The 19,777-nt window shown below is 39.8% G+C and overlaps 2 protein-coding genes across 2 annotated transcripts in view; both read right to left on the minus strand.

The window, feature by feature from the left end:
* LOC139696817 (uncharacterized) overlaps positions 1–16,043 on the minus strand; it is an 81,873-nt gene extending 65,830 nt beyond the window's left edge. Inside the window, exon 1 of the mRNA XM_071595690.1 lies at positions 15,372–16,043. Coding sequence (XP_071451791.1) covers positions 15,372–15,932 — 561 coding nt within the window. The 5' untranslated portion in view covers positions 15,933–16,043. The remainder of the gene's footprint in view (positions 1–15,371) is intronic.
* A 1,516-nt stretch (positions 16,044–17,559) lies between these two features.
* Positions 17,560–19,777, minus strand: part of Sf3b3 (splicing factor 3b subunit 3) — a 34,076-nt gene continuing 31,858 nt past the window's right edge. The window contains exon 21 of the mRNA XM_071595149.1: positions 17,560–17,853. Within this exon, the coding sequence (XP_071451250.1) occupies positions 17,713–17,853 (141 nt within the window). The 3' untranslated portion in view covers positions 17,560–17,712. The remainder of the gene's footprint in view (positions 17,854–19,777) is intronic.

Genomic DNA, 19,777 nt, shown 5'->3' on the forward strand with positions numbered 1-19,777 from the left:
AGGGGGAGGAGGATTCCAACCCCCCCTTCCCCATCCCTCAACACCTCTCTTCCACCCGCTCTTAGGAACGCTCCCGGAATGCGCTTACCTTGCCGATTGAGAATACGGTGTGCCGCCGATAGCGGCCGCTCGCGTCATATCCCCCTTCAGTGTTTAAAATCTCTCTTTCCGGCTCACGCCCTTCCGCAAGGAGCGGATGTGCTCGGCGGTCCGCCCGGCGCGGCCCAGTCGATAAGCCGTCGACTCGCTCATCGCCACCCCCCTCATCCGATTTAGGCAACCCCATCGATCGTCCGCTCACAGTGGAAGATTTCGATCCAATTGCGTTCGTCGGGTAGGGGCTCCGTCGCGCCGTACTCCAGTCTAGGGCCGCCCCTCCTCCGTCGTCGACACTTCCGCCTCCGCCCGGACGGGCCCGCCTTCCCGCCGTCGGCGCCGAAGGGACTTTCCCTTCCCAAGGGGTTCGCTCACACCCCGACGCCGGGTCTGCTTCCAATCACCTTGGGCACACGCCTCCAACATCTCAACTTCATTATTTCCGGGCGACACGTCTCCCCTCCTCCCGTTGACTCACTTCCGAATCTGTCCTTATTGTAGACAGCCCCACAGAGCTATCGCTAACATCCTCATTTCATTCGGAAACGGTTTTCCACGGAGCGGAACAGCGTTGTACTCACGATTGCATAAGTAACGGCTGATGTCCAAATATCCTTTGTCAAGTTACGGCGGCTCGAAGAGTGCTCACGTGAAGAGGTACGTCTAACGCACGTACAATATTGACGAAGAATCGAAAATTGTGGCAGGCGTTGGCCAATAGAGAGGAGTGGGAACGGCGGGGGGGAGGGGAGTGATTGGCGGTACGTGACAGCCGCACCCCCCCTCGGTGATGCGTGCACCATGGGGATGACCGATTGTTGGGAGGGGGAGGCACGACCCTTCATCGGAAATGTTAATAAATAATTAGAACAATATTATTATTTAGCTAAACGTTTCATGTGGTCGTTAACTGAGGCCAAGACCACGCCAAAAGGAATATCTTCGGAATGAGAAACTCGAGAATTCCATGAGATAAGCGAATACTAATAATTAGGTTAATTAAAAATAAGCGAGTTTCCCTATCCCTGTATATTCTTCTACTAATGCTTCTGATTTATTTAAGATTTCCGTCGATTCCCGCAGTGAGTATCCTCATCAAAATTGTATAGATTAAAATGAAGGTCTATGCTTAAAAGTGAAAAAGAGAGCGAAGGAATGGTTAAGGCGCAATATCTGTAGATCAGTAAAAATGATTACTATATTGTAGATTGATTTAAATTACTACTACAACATTTGAAAGAAATGTTTTCTTTTTGCATCATTTTTTTATTCCAGAAGGGTCTTCCATGAGGGTGGTGGGTGGCTGGGGGGGGGGGGGGTCGTTTCTCTCGGCCTTGTGCAATCCTTGTGAAATCCCTCCTTCACCCGAGGGAAATGCGAGGGTCAAATTAGTCCGCCCAGACATGAAACACGCATGAGATATACTGCGAAAACTGTCGATTCGTGCATAAGATTAAGTTCAGCCACCCGCATCACCTGAAATGATCTCCGCGGAAAGAAAGAAGTTGATTACTGGAGAATCTAGAATAGGAACAGCTTTGGGGAAGTTTGGCGATGAATTTAACTCAGACAAGTCAAATTTCATATATTTTTTACAAGTGCTTCATGTAACAAGTAAAAGTCCGATAAAATTAATTTAATTAAATTTAAAATTTAGCCAATTTAATGATGATATGGAAAATCAAGTAAAACATTTTCTGTTTCTCCAAGAAAATTGAATCATACTAGAAATAGTTACATTTCCGTAAATAAGAGAGAAGTGCCTTTTTTTGAACTTGAGCCGTCTTGTTCTCTTCTCGTGTTGCTACCAATCTCAAGTTATTCTTATATAGATTACCTATCATCAGACGAATTGACTTTTGACATGAGTTCTGCGTTAACTATTTCTATAATAAAACAGATGAGGTAGGATAAAAATACATAAAAATTGATGAACGAGTTGAGATAAGAATTAATCAATAAATTAACTTCTTAACATTCTTTATAAACGTTTGACGAGCTACCACTCAAATCTGGATGGGGTCCACACCATGCTAACCTCGCACTGCACAAATGGAAAGATAAGAACATCCGGATAGCGGAATAACACCTTTGGCATGGGATTGTTTATGCTTGCATCAATTGATAGCACTACGTAGGTAGATAACTAGAGTGGTCGCTCACTCAGACCCATCCGACCGAACAACCCTCCCCACATCTCAAAACTCGATCGCCAGGGGTCACTAACCTCGACCTCTGGGATGAGAAATCACTCCCAGTTATTCAGCCGTATTACCCCGACAATACAAGGTTTGTATAAAAAGTATCGGGAACATTTTTTCCTAAGGTGACTACGTTGTAGCGCGCTCGCACCGCGCAGGTTCGGTGGTGGAGTCTGACCTTCGACAAACGCCCAGCGCCGATCGCCTGCGACCGCCCGTTCAGGCTAGATCGTATTTTTAGTGGATCCTTGTCGAAAGACTCGGTGCAAGCGTAAAATGCAGCGAAAAATTGTACGGCGATACGCCATCAAATTTAGTGTTGGACCGGGGAAATCGGGTACGGAGACTGGCATGAACCGCTATGTGTTCAAGGATGAAAGCATGTCCCAAATTGCAGTTTTTAGTGGTACAAGTTCTTCAAACATGGCCGCGCGCTGGACGACCGGCGACATCAAGAACCAACGACAACGTGGACCGTGTGCGTGAAGTGCTGAATTTAGACCGTCGATTAAGTGTTCGCATTATCGCAGATCGTATTGGCATTGATAAGATGACTGTGCAAACTATTATCATTGAAAATTTGGCGATGCGAAAGATCTGCGAACTGCACTAAACTCGTCCAGAAGGTCTTCACGGATGATTAAAAGCAGAGTCGAGGGTCTGATTGCGAAGACCTTCTACTATGGCATCGCGACGATTCCCCAACTCCCTTACAGTCCCGAACTGACACCAGCAGACTATTTTCTATTCCTAAAAGTGGGATCTTCCCTCAAAAAGGACAACACCATGGAACCCTAAGTGCCGCCAATGAAGCTTGCACGCGTACCCTAAAGGACCTTCCGGAATCCGCCTACTAGGGAGCCTTCGAATCGTGAAAAAGCCGCTGGCAAAAGCGTGCCGATGCTCAAGGGATGTACTTGGAAGATTTTGAGGCATTGTGGCGATATCTGAAATAAATCTATTTTTCCGAAATTTTTGTACAAACATTGTATCAAGCCTGATTCCCAATAAATATTGAATTACCTAGATGTGTCATTCTTGTATGCGTTTGCATTATATTACTTGCCTCCATAAATTTCACTGCTAATCAAAAGAGAGGATGGCAAGAAATATAGTTGAAAGATCCTAAATTAAGTCAATCTTGAAAAAATTAGGGACTTTTTAATTTTTGATTATTTTTTAAAGTGCAGAAATATCGAGTCAAAAGCCCAGATGTCTGAAAGACTGATTTATGTTCCTAAAATATTGATTACGGATGCGTCGAGATGTTTGGGATAAGTGAAATACTTTCCCCGGGAGCCCGAACTCTGCATTTAGCAGGTCGATTTCAAGTTAACTTGATAAAGAGAACGCGGAACTCGGGAGCTATAACAATCTCCACAACTTCAAAGCCCATGTCACGCCAAAATGAAATATGCACGCTAAATAAACGTTTGAGCGATGAAAGTAGTGAGATTGTTGAAAATTACAAAAAAACTTGAACCATTACCAAGAAGGTCTTTGGAAATCATAAAAAGTAGAATATCAAATGAATTAGATGAAGAAGATTAATACGAAGTATTGCGGTCATAAGTGATCACTTACAAAGAGTGGTATTATGATAACCGGCCCGGTAAATAAAAATTGGCATTAGCTCCAATATTGTCGAGCTTCTTTCGGGAGCTTTACGCGACAAGGTTATCGCTCTACTCCTTTCGATTCTATTAATTAGAAATATGAATTTGGTGGTCAATAATAAGCTCCACCCAAATGCTGACAACAGTAGTACACGGAGATATTCGTCGCTGCGAAAGCATAAAGGCTTCCATGTTGCGCACGAACACGAGCCCTAGGCGTGCCCATCACGGAGATAATGGGGTATTCATGGGCGCCGGGCAGGGGGCCGCAACAAGTGAAGAGGGGGTTTTTAGACACGCGTGTCTCAGAGGGATTGTCACAATTAAGTCAGCATCATGTATGCGCGATTCGCGTGCGAAACAATGGACCATGGGGTCCTATTGAGAAGGAGGTGAGCGCGCTACCGAAGACCTCGCTCGCTCGCCCTATTACCGAAGCGAGCTCATCCGAGGGGTGAGGAATCAATTAGATGTGCATGTCACTAGGGAGAAGTGGCGGTTCGTCCATGAGAGCTACTGCGCCAGTGCATGGTTTTCCGCAAGAACCACCTCTCTTTGTGCGAACTTAACGGAGAAAGCGATAAATCTTTTCACACTTCAGATAGACAATTTTCCCAGCGTCGCACCCCAAAATGATAGCGGATCATGCAGCGACGCAACGTGTGGCTTACGTGGACAGAATGGAGCTGCCAGCTCCTGTTCCGATGTAGTTTGATCAAAAGGGAAGTTGGGGAGGTGCGGGTGTAGAACGAGGGACAAACGAGAAATTCGACTGCAAAAATCTGCAGTGACAACGGCTCAATCGGACGAAGCTTGTCGAGATGTTTCTGATAAATAAAATACTCAGATAGTCAGTAATAAGTGTCGGATTAGACATAGCGACAGCTGAACGGGGTTAAAAAGACTTCTTGATTTTAGGGACAGATAGGGGTGCAGGAAGTTGCGGCGAGGCGGGTTTTGCCTTGGCTTGAAATTTTGCTTGAGCATGCATTAATATGGGCTGGAGGCCGCCAGTGTTAGATGAGAAACTGCAGATTATTCAGTAATGAACCAGTGAAGGCCCTAATGGCGCACCTGAGAATATCTCGTTACTGTTTATCTGAGTTATAGAGAGAAAAAAACAAATCATTTGTTTGGGAGAAAGAGAGCAATCAAAAGCAAAGATCTACCTCTACTGTATTTATAATTGGTTCATATTTCATCCCGTAGCAAAAACAAATATTATTGAAAATTTAACCGCGACCTTTAAATTACCCACGACAAAGTAGTAATATGGCAAATGTGCTGGTTTTTTCCCTTGCCTATTAATTGGTGGTGATGTTTCACGGCATATAAACGGTGCGAAAAACTTAGGGCACTGACTGACCTGTTTGTTGCTGTTGATCCAGCAAAACATTAAATCCTGTATCAAATAACACGATTCGCACGCAGCCTGAGCATTCACCCTTTCGACTCACAATTAATACCCAGGTCATTTATTTTCTTTTTTTGCGAGTCAGCTACTTTATTTACATTTTGTTATACTTGGTATTACAAATAACGCTTTAAAATCACTGTACGAGTTGATGTTTAATGATTAGTTATTTATAAAACCTTTAAATTTAAATTTCGAAATATTGTCACTGATTTTGATCAATATGTTTCGCAGTTCTTCTGAATAGCCAGTCCAACGACGAGGAATTTTGAAATGATGACATTTTTTAGATTTATGATTATATTTGTCTGTTGTATTCTGTGGAATCTATCGCGACTCTTATGAGACCTCTTTCCTTATGTATTATCCGATAACGATATCTATATAATGGTTATCTGTCATCAAACTCCTTTCGTCATTCCAGGACGGACATGAGCACAAACTCCGTATGGATAATAAACATATGGCCGTGTGGCATACTTAAAGGAATGATGATCGTGGATTCGAATAGTTTCCAAGTCTAGGTATGTACTATTCGGAGAGCGGGCCTACTTCATTTGTGTACGCCTAGTTATTGGCACTACATTCACAAAAGAAAAAAATAACTAAGCTTAAAATCCTCGTGAAAACTGTCTGGCTGCCAAGTAATTCGGGCGGTAGGGGCACACTGCAAGCAATCGCTCATTTGGTAAGACTTCTCCAGATGAGATCTTACGCATCCCATTCTCCACCATACAACGCAATTTTTACTTAATTTTTACATTTAACGCGCAAATTTTACGTAATAAATAAATATGAATTACTTGGTATTAGAGTAGCATAATAAATATTGGCCCAGGTACGCTACCACTGCGAAGAGGACGCCCATCTCGTTTCCATTTGTCACTTTGTCTTTTCGCCGGAGACAGAGTCAGCAACAACTGGCAAACCATCATGTTTGCACGTGACAAGAGTCTCCCATTTTCACGAAGAAATTCTGACTCAAATTTACGTCACGGGATAAACTGATTCCGACCGCAATTCATCTAACATGTCAATCACACCAAGAAGATTATAATAGCATCATGTTCACCACTTCGTAGCACCTAATGTGTCCGTAAACTCGAACGTGCTTTCTAAGGATGTCAAATATCTAATAACAGCGTACTCTAAATAAGACATTCATAACATTATTATCGCCCTTTAAGGGTGATAATATTTATAACAATATTATCACCCTTTAACCTTATCGTCACACTTCTCAATGATAATATTCGTATTTAAAAAAAACCAATCCTAATTTTCCGTTAACTTGTTTGCATATTTCTCGTACATGTTTCTCTGGAGAGAGATCCAAATAAATAAAATATAAGATAAAAAACGGTTTAGGTAAATAAGATATATTTACCTAACATAATTATATGATACATGCATTTAATATTTCGGTTTATTCACTGAAGTCTTCCGATGGAGAAATGTGCATTTGCCAAAAATATTAAAGAGAGGATTCATTAAATTGTTGCTATTCCGAACATATAATTACTTTCACCCACTTCTGCAATGCGTATAACAAATTTTCACTTCGACATCGCGGGACAAAAGGAAATATGGATAAGTTCATTAAGGAGGAGCTAAGGTGACCTTTTCAGGGAGTTTCACCACGATCACCATCCCCTTGAATGAGGCATTGGTAAATGAGTGGTTATGATCGAACATAGCAGCTGCTCATGACATCTCAGATCCATTGTGACGGCCTCCCAATAACAGCTCTGTTAGGGATCGACGTGAGAGCTAGTATTGACTACTGGAGATGGATGCACTTGCCCCATGTAATGGCCATATTACGGAAAAATAATTCTTTAGGTCAAGCTTTGCCTTATTTTTTCGCTCGATACAAACGTATTGATTTTAGTTACGCATTCCCATTAATATAATTGTTCCGTTGCAAATTGTCTGTATTTACCAAATCGGTATAGTAAAAGCACGGTCCATTTAATGCTTTTGCATGTGTATTTATTGCTCAAACCCACTTTTGGGAAACATACACACTAATTATACTACGGGAAATATGAGAAAAACCAGTAGAAAAGTGAATTTTATTATAAGGTTACTGGAGAAATGTAATGTGAAGGTTTTTAATATTCAAAGTCATCTTTCACCCACATCGAATATGCTACTAGTTCCTAATAGGATACCGGTTTTATTGTCGGATTAGTTCGAGTGCAGCAAAGCGGTGCCATATTTGCGAATAGATACTATTACACCTTCTCATTCGGATGGATTGCTGGATTTACTGGCAGAACGATGGTAAACAAGGTTAGGATCAGAAATTTTCAAAGTGTAACACTTATCAAAATATTTTAAAGAGCGTATCAGAAATTATTATCGCACTGCGTCGCATAGTGTCATAAATATGAGACTAGAAAGATGTGGCATTGACGTCTTTAGTTGACGCAAGTTCACGAGACATAATAATTGGCATTGATGTCGCTCGAGAGACAAATTCTGACGTTTGTTTTCCAGGTTCATAGCCTTAAGTCATATATAATTAAAATACTGCCACTAGTAAATAGTAATTTACAAGTGTGTATCATCCCCGTTCAACAAAGAGTGGCCATTAACTGTTTTAATCGCATACAGGGTTCGTCCGGAAAATAAGTGTACTGACTCCTGGGCTGGGCGCGCCGCCCCAGGCGCGCCCAGCACCGCTCTGACGGGCTGCGATTGGAGGGGGGTATGTTGGCAAGCGTCGCTGAAAAAGGCAGTCGGCTCTGAGCTGTGGTGTAGTGAGGAGCTCTGTTAACGCGAACCTCCACGCTCGACCCACGTCACGGAACGCGATGCCGAAGTTTTTGGAGCAGCGTTATTCCATCAAATTTGCGGTAAAGCTTGGGAAATCGTCTACCGAAACTGTCGGTATGATTAACCAGGCTTACGGGGAGTCAGCCATGTCCAGAAGCATGATCTTTCGGTGGCACAAGATGTTCGTGGAGGGCAGAGAAGAGGTCGACGACGAGTCTTCGAGAGGTTCCCGATGATGCCTTCGCGGGAGCGTTCCAGGAATGGGAACGCCGCTGGAACAAGTGTATCGACTCACAAGGGTCCTATTTTGAGGAATATTAGCTTAAGATAGGTAAAAGTGTAATAAATTTGTTTTCCTGAGCTCAGTACACTTATTTTCCGGACGAACCCTGTAACTGATTGTGAAAACATCTAAATTTAGTAGTAGTAGTTTTTAGGGGAGGAGACCGGCAGCTAAGGTCATTTTCTCCATTGGGGATGCATGGGAAAGGAGAAAGGGTGGAAAGAAACTCGGCATCGGCATTTTCCCACTCTTAACGAAAATCGCCAAGGGGTCCGCAGTTTAACGGCCCATCCGACGGACGGTGTACTCATTCAAAGTGAATAACTGATCATACCACTTTTCCGCTTGATAATTTCTTTTTATTATACGACCGGGTTACGATGTATCACGTCATCATCATGTCTCAGATTGACCTGATGATGATGTAAAACATCGACACCCGGTCGTAAAATAAAAAAAATGTTATCTAGTGGAAAAGTGCTACGATCAGTTATTCATTATGTTCGAATTCCACCACATCACGCTTGAAGCTACTCAATTTGTTCACTCAAAGTGTTTTCCTCAAAGCACCTCAAGCAGGGATCGAGATACCACTGAAAAATATCTGCCGCCGCCGGGATTCTAACCCGGGCCCTCTCGGTGGGAAGCTAGAGCGTTAGCCACCGCACCATCCCGATCCCCACATCGAAATTAATGTTGAAAATTAGCTCAATTGCAATGTATATGTGGTACGTTTCATTGACTTGACTCCACTATTTCCTTAGCGACAAGCGTTCCAAGTTGAAACAAGTTCAGTTCGTCTTTGGCAACAATAGATGTCACATGCGACGTGCACTGCGCAATACTGGAGACGAATAAATGAAACTCGCGCCACCAAAACATTACACGCTAAACTAATAATTTAACATAAAATTAAACTTTCGCACGATATATATATATATATATATATATATATATATATATATATATATATATATATATATACACAAATAAAAAATGCATAATCACACTTAATTGAGCAGTCCCCGCGTTTTATTCGAATCCAAAATATTTTATCATCCTCCGATATTCCACGCTGAAAGTACTTTATTTTACAAGTTAATAACAGGAAGAAGCTCCCGTGGGCATTTCCGTTGTGACGTCCTTTTACTAAGAGGCAGGCAACTCTCGCCCACAGAAATCGCCGTCCTCTCCCCTCCTAACCCTACGACTCCCGCCCCACTTATATATGCTCCCGAATGCAATTATTTTATTGTTACATGGTACCCTGCAAGCCACCGCTAGGATGTGTGGCAGGGGGTGATCACATACCAGACTAATTTTGACACAAAATACTTTTCCCTCCTAGCGCGGTCGGACAACGTCATTCTGACCCCTTATCGTTCGTGGGAAAAATGAAATGTATCTCTTCTGCAATCTCTCAAATATTCATTAACATGATCCCTCCGACCGTAGCACGATGTGGCTAATTGTACATTTTCAACATCATCACTTTTAGAGCCATCCTTCCAATTTATGCAAAAGCTTTAATCTACAAATTAACCTTCGCTCCGTGATTTATTTCCAATCTAGCTACTCTAATAATTTTGATACCCTATTCAGCTCACCACAATAGCGATTTACTAATCTAGCTCCTCTATGCTGCATGCGATCTGATTTGGCAATCAATCAAACTTCATGAAGACTCCATGTACCAGTGGCATATTCTAAAGAAGGCCTAAACAGCGGAAATAACATTACTCTTTGACCTTTTCGTCACATTTACCCTGTACTCTTCCAATTAATCCTAATTTTTTGTCAGCTTGCCCACATACAAGTATTGTATTCCCCGTATATCTTTAACCCAGGAGAATTAGTGCATGAGGGTAACGCCAAAGTATTTAATCAAGTTGATATTCTCTAATTCGGTATTCCTGATACCATAGGCGTTCGGAAGGAAACAATTGTCCCCGTAGAGAAACATCCGCATCAGATCAACTGTAAGCCTAGCGGCCCCGGACGCACTATTATTTCCTGCGTCTACGAACGCATCTCCACACCAAATGACCATTGCCTACAACCCACAGTCAGGTCCCCACCCTCCTCCAAAGTGTTTTGTCGCTTCTTCAGCCTCGTAACCCCACCGTAGGCCTCCGTCGATGTCATCTCCATCCCCCAAAGAGAAGGTCTGGAATTTCTCCGCTTTTACTTCGCTTACCCCATACCCTCTAGCGACCTTCTCATCAGCCTGATGGACTTAGTATTAGCAAAAAACATCTTCACTACAATGACGAAATTTTCCTTCAGGTAATACGTGTAGGCAGCACCATGGGTACCCCCCATGACCCCTTCTTATGCCAACCTCCCAATGACAACTTCGAAAATACTTTTATTCTAAAATCAATATCTCAAACAACTTATGAGCCAATTTGATTAACGCACACATATATTTATACACATATCTTTCTCCCACAGAAATGAAAATCTATCCACTTTTATTGCAAATCTCAATTCTTCTTTCTCGCTATATTTCAAATCTTCCATCTCGGACTCTTCTGCAACGAACTTAGACATCGGCATCCACTTTTAAAGTAATATATTTACCACTTCCGTCCGCAATAAACTGGCAATCCACGGACAAGACTTCCACTTCCGCAGTTGTCACCCGACCCACGCTAGATGTTCCATACAAATATCCCTCTACGTTCGCGGCCACCGCATGTGTCATGAGGCCCCCTCCCTTCAGCAATAGCCTCCGCCACCTCCTTAGCAAACGCGGATGCCCTGAAGGATTCCTTGACAGCAATATCCAACTCCCACATTGCCATACGCATTCCTTGTACCAAAACATTTCGCCCCGATTGTCTTGAACGTTATCACCGCCTACTTCCCCAGCGCTTGCAAAATCCGTCAGATTGCACAGGAACTTTACCTCATAATAAAAAATAATGAATCCACATCCTTCCTCCTTCCAACGTGCCCCTGCTTTACTCGCAAGCATCCTGCAAAGTTGAACGACATATTAAAATCCACAAGACCCCACTTCGCCCCCCATCAGTTCACCCCCTCATCAGAATCCCACAAGCAGCAACCGCCCAAGGTGTTAATGCTGACGCCCTTGCCGCTGAACAGTTTCTTCTTCCAAACTAATCTCAAAGGTCGCTTACGCTTCGAAAAATATAATATACCGCCTATCTTGAAAAATATTGACCCTCTTTTTTGATTGCCGAAAGGACCACGGTTCGTGTCAGCTGTCACACTTCTCCACAAAATCTTCCGTATTCTTCAATCACCCAATTCATAAATATACCGATGCCTGCAAATGAATCCTTTAGCCACTACTTAACCGTAGCAGTAATAGACTCCCAGATTCAGCCGGTAACATTAAAGTGAGAACTCGGAATTTGGCGCACATTTGCCAGCAAAGGGAGTTTGAATCGTCCTGGTTAAACCAAAGAAACTAATAGCCGACACCGACAATTCTCTCCCCACCGCCACTGGATCACATCTCTATACATACATATATTTTTATAACCCTCTTCGTCTAAACCCGATTCCCTCTCACCTTCCCCCCAAGAACGTCATTCCTCGTTTGACGAAAGCTGCATGAATACGGAAAAATATCTAAAATATATTTAAGTGTCCTTTAACGTTTTAATACTGTCTTGAATGCACTTTGTATGTAGCCATGAACACAAATTTTTCGAAGCTAAAGTGATTTCAGTGTGGCATCTTGAAAATATTGAACAGTATACAAAATAAACCCACATTTCATATTTCCTGAAATGAAGGAAGGCTTATAAGACTATTTCAAAGGCTGCATTTCGCTAAAATGAACCTTCTCTATTGACACTACAAAATGTTCTCGGTGAATTGTTTGCGTGTTGTTGCCCCGTAATGCAGGGTTTCCGAGCATAAATATTCAAATAATTTCCTTAATCGCCTCAGGAAGTATTCATTCTTCGACTCGAAACACCGTGCACATAATATTACGATAAAAAAATGTTTGGTGTTAAGAAGGATAAAAGATAAACGTGAAACTGGCGTACGCCTGACCTTCGTCGAAAATATTTTGCATTCTATACAAGTACGAGCTTGTACTCGTTCGAGGGGAATTCTAGAAAATCTTCAAGGCAATTGACATTCGCACATTAACTCGCGTTTGCGTAACATGACTCGCATATTAAGGGATCTAATGAAATGGTTGATCGAATTTGAAATTGTGATGAAGCAGGATGTCCAGTGAAATACTTAATAAGGTATGTCACCAGTATTAACGTATACATTTTTTGTTATTTTTCCAATGTAATTTACCTTGTGCTGTTTTTGCTCAATCAATAAAACACGTTCATATTTACGGTTTTTTTACGCTCATTAAGTTGAAATGATGAAATCTGCGATATAACTTCCTATAACTTTATACTGTCTATATTTTTCAGCGTTAACTGCAATTTTTTCGGAGAATTGTTTAATATTAAAGGAACACTTTACTTGGGTGTAGTAGCATGTATCTATTTTTTTAATTGTAGTTATTTTAATTATAACAATTGTAGCGTACTCAGCATCGTGATTATATTTTGTCACACGTTTTCTATCAAATTGAAGAAATAAATTAAGATCACCGGAATAATATGTCCTGTGCTCTGACCATAGCGGTACATAACATCGTCTTCTTAAGCGTGGCTAATTTGAAAAATGAATCATTTTTCATGGCAAAATGGCTCGACATAAATAAATTGAAAACCATTGTGATAGCTCACTATTGCATAATTAATGTTCTGAGGGAATACTAAACACAGAGTTTATTAAGAAAGATATTCCATGAAAAGCTATTATTATAATAAGTATGTCTATTTATAACTCTGTTAGCTTTTCATTAATATGAGTGGCGCAATAATGATATTACTAATAGTTAATATAATGATTGAAAAATGCGTTAGATATGCCTTGTTAAAAAAGTTGTTTTCATCAAATAATGAAGAAACCGGCGATAGCATACAAAAGAACAGAAAATTTTCAGAAGAAAAGACTTGTTTTGGAATTTTCGGTGGTCTCTGATCTATCAGTATAGGAGGATTACCTCTCACTGATAAAAGGATGAAGACCACCCATCCTGCCCACCTACAGGCTACGAAACGCTCATTATTTTTCACTTATAACTTTACTCATTTTTCAAAACATCTTTTAGCATGACTAAGGGCTCAGAACTACACATGCCAGCCCTTGGTAGTATATTACTCGTGGATAGATGGGGACCATAATTGTAAACAAGAAATAAAATTAATTTAGTTTCCACTCACTAGGTTTTTTATTCCCGTTCGATTACGCTACACTGTCGCATCTTCAGGATCAGCATAGGGTAATCATGATCTTATGAAGTCAATCAAAGGGGGAGGGGAGTATCCCTCCCCCAACCTAAATGACTCTTTAAGACCCTCGTAAGAAACCGATCGGAAATAAAAATTACCTGTAGATACTCGGATTGTTTTACTTCCTGTTCGATATGCATTTCCACGGAATTTCGGTCTCTGCATTAAACTATTATGGCACCGAATTTGCAGTGAGCGTGCGATAATTTCATGAGCACATGGACTATCGACTTCCTATGAATACTCCTTCCCTCCCTAATCACCTAAGATGCTCTGAAACTTAACAGGTTCGGAAACTTTCCGAACTGCAGCACGGACGCTTCTCGATATTGTCTGGTTTATTCTCTGCTATGCTCACCCTACTCTTTCGCTCACAAATGCAGGGAGCTGCAAGCTTTTTCCCTCCGTGGGCAATGACTCACGGTACTTCGTGGAGCAACCATAGAGAGAAGAACACACATTTTCTATATCGGCAGGTTTAGTTGTAATTGAGTTTTACGATACGTTTTCATCCATTTTCGTGTAGTTGTGCAAGCCAACATTTTGAAAAGCATATCTATTTTTTAGTGACTTTTTTGTTTGTAGTTAATATTTTGAAAATAATCTCTGATAAACTGCACACTTCTTCAATCACATTTTAAAATACATAAGCACGCGTGACAGCAGTTTGTTGAGTTTAATTTTAAATCTAAAACACTAGACTTTAATAAATAGGTATAAATATAGCTGAGAGTATGTCTTGAAGCTGGCAGTAGATCACCAATTAATAGTAACTCTAGCTTTGCGAATATATTCTATTGTTTCAGGCTTCACTTCGTGGAAGTATTTAATATCCATTACTAAAAAAGAAAGAAAGACTCGTACTTTTCCATAGATTTTATTATACGGTACAACGCGTTTCACCGTATAATAAAATCTGTGGAAAAGTACGAGTCTTTCTTTCTTTTTTAGTAATGGATAATAGTAACTCATTGGGCCATGCAAGAGACAGATTTCACATTTCTTCATGGCGGATTTTATCTAAATGTAATGTTTCTTAACACCTTTTCCAATATGCATTCAACAAATGCAGCATACATGCGAGTTGCTTATTTGAAAAAACACCTGACCTTATCATTACAAATGCGGTCAGCGAGTTTAATGTAATGTAATTTCCTCACGTGAGTTTTGCATATAATGGATATTAGAACACAATTTACTACTCCTGTAATAGAACCAATTTTGGCGGGATTCATTGTCCTCGTTTCTTGTTACGAATTATTTACTTTTACTACAGTTGGACTGAAAAAATAAAACCGGGCATCCTCTAAAAGACAACTCTTATACTTATTTCAACCTTATGACGAGACAAATTTGGCGGGTCATCTTCAGAAATCAATACAATAGACAAATGACGAGCGATGCCCACATAGTAGCAAGGCGTCTGCTAGGCTCGCCCAGTACTAAGTTAAAAATAACCATTTATCATTTTGAAAGGAGTGACCATATAAATAGCTCAGAAAATGCCAAAATCTGAATACCTTAGTGACTAAAAAAATGTATGTTTTGAACTGAAAATACAATGTTTTTGTTCAAATTGATGTTAAAACAGTAGTTTATTTAGGCTAAAGAAAGAGTTGAAAATGTACTTACCTTCTCCATAGAAGTAATGGTTCCCGACTGGCTGGAGATGTTTTCAGGCAAAGCTTTCAATGAAGTTGAAACACTTCCTAACGCACGACTAAGATTCGCCATAGACATCCTTTCCGGGTCACCGTTAGTTACTGAATTTACATCAGCTACATTTTCTCCAATTAACACCTCAGTTGAGTCCGCTCTAGACAGTGGTTGAGGAGAAGTAAAAGTTTTATTCTTTTCATCGTCCACATTGACAACGCAACTAGTGCCAAGATTCTGAAGCGTTGAAGCAGAAACTGATAGATCTGGGTTCACGGTTTTCATACGCTCCAATAGGTTCGGCACAGATTTGCTGCCTAAGGCATTAACTATCCTATTCGCATCACTTGTTGGATTTTCTTGGTCCTCAGAAAACTTTTCGAGACATCTAGACTCCAAAACAGAAGTCGAATTATGATTCGGGGAATGTTTTGCTCTGTCTAATGCACTTTTAATGTTCTGTTCACTCGTTGTATTTCGAATTGACTTTTCAAAATTAGCCGTAGGCAAGGAGACGACAAACAATACACCGGCCATTGCAAAATATGCAAACAATAAATTATCAGAATACGATGTTCCAAGAAGTTTACGTTCTAACGCAGGAAAAGTTACAGCAACTCACTTTTGTGTGACAACCAAGCCCTTCCGTCCTTGCCGCCCAACTGCGGACGAAAAGCAGCGAGAGCAGATTTAAAAGAGGTGGCAGCACCATCTGATAAGTCCTCACTAACCGGGATTACAGACTGCTAGCCACTTGAACTTTCAGTTGAGATTATCGCTATCATAGAAATAATCCAATGAAACGGTTTCACTAAAGATTACTACTCCAAGGCATTCCGGCGACGGTTGACATATTATGATATCCAATCCGGATTGTTAATTATGATGAAATTGGATTAATGTAGTCATTGCGAAATTAATGTCGCTACTGTGGGTGCAAACAATTCTTAAGTGAAAAGGGAATTTTTATCCAATCGTATCCATCACTTGAGAAGGAGCTCATAATAAGTTAACCACCTATGGCATTTTTGGGTGGAATATCTTTTCCGCCGAGTTGCATTAAAAAGTAGTTTAAAAAAATTCACATGGAAAAATCAACATTAAAATAAACAATCAAGATTAGTTCAAGTCACTTTTAAGAAATAACACTCGGCCCCATCTTGCACAGATACATACTTGCAATGTAAAAGAAACACATCATCATTGACTTTCTTAGACCATAATTGACTTCCAGGAGGGAAGTTAATCCTAGCAATAAAAAAATTAATCACCACTTACAATGGTTTCTTAGCATATGAAGCAAACAATATCATTGTCCACCATTGAGAGCCATGAAAACAACCCCTCGTTTGTAATTGATTGCTTCAACTCCACAGATTAAATAACTGTTGAATTGTACCATGAAAATTGATATGGGTATAAATCATATAGGGGTGGTAACACATGAATATCATTCACCTCATATCATCACCAATTAGGAATACACTTGAGAAACTAACAGCTAAATTCTTCCAGCTATTTTTCGGATGTAGTAAACCTTTGCCAGGATTTGGCTGAAGTCCATATCCCAGTTCAAAGCAGCTGTTTTAGAATACATAGTGTACCACCAAGTCATGAATATTCTGAAAATTAATTCATTCCATTCTCGCCAAGCAACTAACACTAGCTAATGAATTCATTATTCATGATCTTATTGATCAACATCTCTCATTAGTTGAGGTTCACTTTAATTAGTTTACTTCCTCATGCCAGAACCTTAATACTTCTTCAATAATTGAATAACCTCTTGAGCAGATTTGTTTCCCGTGTAAATTTTCTTCATGAAATGATAATCTATAAAATTAATGAAAAATTTCTCCTACAAAACATTCTTTGAAATATGCTTGCATTCACACTGATGTGTCAATTAGAGAAGGATAACCCTAGAAAAGTTTGATCACAATGGAGAAAGGAGATATAGTACACTAACAATTGTACATGTTGGCAACTGAATCTCACCTTTAATTACAAAGTTCCAGGGATTTAAACTGCAGTTCAATTCATCTGGAAACTGAAAACACATTTTTACAAAGATGAAAATAGTGTATCACATATTAATCATAAAATATTTTCATACCACTGAAGAAAGTTCCAACATTATCTCTGAATTAAAACATTTGCCAAACAAATTTTAAATATAATATATTTAGCTGTGAAGTCATACAACTAGTACACTTGGAATGCCTTACGTTTTCAAAATCTTAACACAGCTTGGAAACTTCTCAGCACACACAAAAAAATGACACTTAAAATGTTTTGACACTGTCTTTTCTGTGAATTAAAACGCATATCGTGTTCTAATGTCTTCTAGTTTCTTTGACACTTCACTTGGAGTACGATCAAGATCCTCAGCAATGCTTTTCTGCTTAGCAGGGTCGATGGAGTTGAATTGCTCACACAAATCTCCATCGAGGACATTCTGCAATTAAGAAGGACGTAATGAATACACTTCATGTAGCAACACAATGAACTTACCACGATGGCACCTGATGAGTAGAATAATAAACCATTTACATTAAATGCATACAATAGTACCTTGATTTTACATAACAGCAGGGGATTTTCAGTTACTTTAAAAATCACATTACCATATTTCCCAGCCCATAATATGCACTTTTTTTTACTCTAAAATGTGTTCTAAAATCAGCCCGCATCTTATGGACTGGGGGTATACAAGTATAACTTCGACATTTAAGTGCAAGCTAATTCACCAGGAAAATACTTACAATTAAGTATTCCCACTTCAGGCATGGAAAATAGCTGTGTCGTTTACAAATTTTGATAATATCATTGCTTCAAGTCAGTAATAAAAACATTGTGGTAATACTTTGTTGAAAGTACTTTCTAAATAATTCATAAAAAAAACAAATTTATACAATTTAACACACTTAGTTTCATCTCACATATGGCGCCGCTGTGAACTTAATACACATAGGGACAAAGGGGAAGTTGTCCCTCTGCTAATACATACATACCTTGTATCTATCCCATTAAACTCTGAGACTATACGAATTCCATCTTAGTAAATAGTACGAGTGTCGTGAAGCCATAGAAAATGGTTGCTTTTAATTCAAATTTCAATGATATCAAAAAAATAACAGGAACCAGGCGTTGCATAAGAAGTTAAAATGATAGTAAACTCATGGGATCTTAGAGAAGATTGTCATAGAGTATTAAATTTACAACTGAATTCATAAATAACACTTAAGAACCTGGAAACAAGGTAGATTTAAGGCATTTTGTACCAGTAACATCAAAATTCCAGGATTCTACGATGAATAAATGTTATCATGAGTGTAGCTGCTTATTTTTAAATGTAACACTAATTTTCCTTGTATTAGTGTTGAAAATCAAATAGGTTGATCATTTTCTGTCTGATTCAAGTACTTTTCATAAATTCTAACCAGAGAAATCAGGGTGCTTCTAATGAGCCAGGAAATATGCTTTATAAAATCAAGATTATTTTCTATTATGATGAATAGCCATATTTTCAGTCATGGAGGCATGAGTAATTAACATCATTAGTTACTACTTGGAAGGGCAGTTTGACAGCTGAGAGTGAAGCTCGCCTACTACTAAGCCCAACAGCACACAAAATTCACACATCAGGATAGAGGGGTCAATTCCTATCCCTGTGCCACCCATGATTCCCAGGAAGATATGTTAACTCAAAAAAAATCACACCGCTTGGATATTTCTGAGTCTGTAAAATATTTTTATTTCACACTTCTTCACTTTATGATCTCCTTCAGTCTCTTTAAATTTTTTAATCTTACCTTCCTATTCAATCTTCTCCTAAGCACTCATGAACCTTACTACATATTTACTAATGTAATTCTTAACCCCCTAGAGCATACATTTTGTTAATGAAGCAGAACCTTCAGAAGTCACCTCAGTGCTAGAAAACCATATTAATGGAGCTTTCTAACAATGTGATATTCCAGGGAGGAATGGAAGGGATAACCACCAATTTGAATTTAAATAACTAAGATAAGCATAGATACCCATATTACTGAGGTTATGATAGTGCGATTATCCACAAGGAGACTAGGATGTGACATCACACAGGAGGATCACTTCAAGTTTGAAGAAAACTGAACTGTTATCAAGAGCGCATTCCTTGAAATAATTGAAAATTTGGAAGTGAGTCAAAAATTGATCTCCCAATTTCAACACAACAAAATTAACCTTATGCACTCAAATGTTGAGTTTGACTCAAGAGGGCTAAAACCAGTACTAACTCATTTGCCAAGCCACACTTGACATGGAGTTTTGCTGCTTGGATGAGGGAGACAAATATGATAAGGGGTTAACTATACAGAGTTTATGGTGGGAGTTGGTTT

The sequence above is a fragment of the Hetaerina americana genome, unplaced genomic scaffold (assembly GCF_022747635.1).
Source record: "Hetaerina americana unplaced genomic scaffold, ioHetAmer1.1.p SCAF_7, whole genome shotgun sequence".
In the NCBI taxonomy this organism is placed as follows: Eukaryota; Metazoa; Arthropoda; class Insecta; order Odonata; family Calopterygidae; genus Hetaerina; species Hetaerina americana.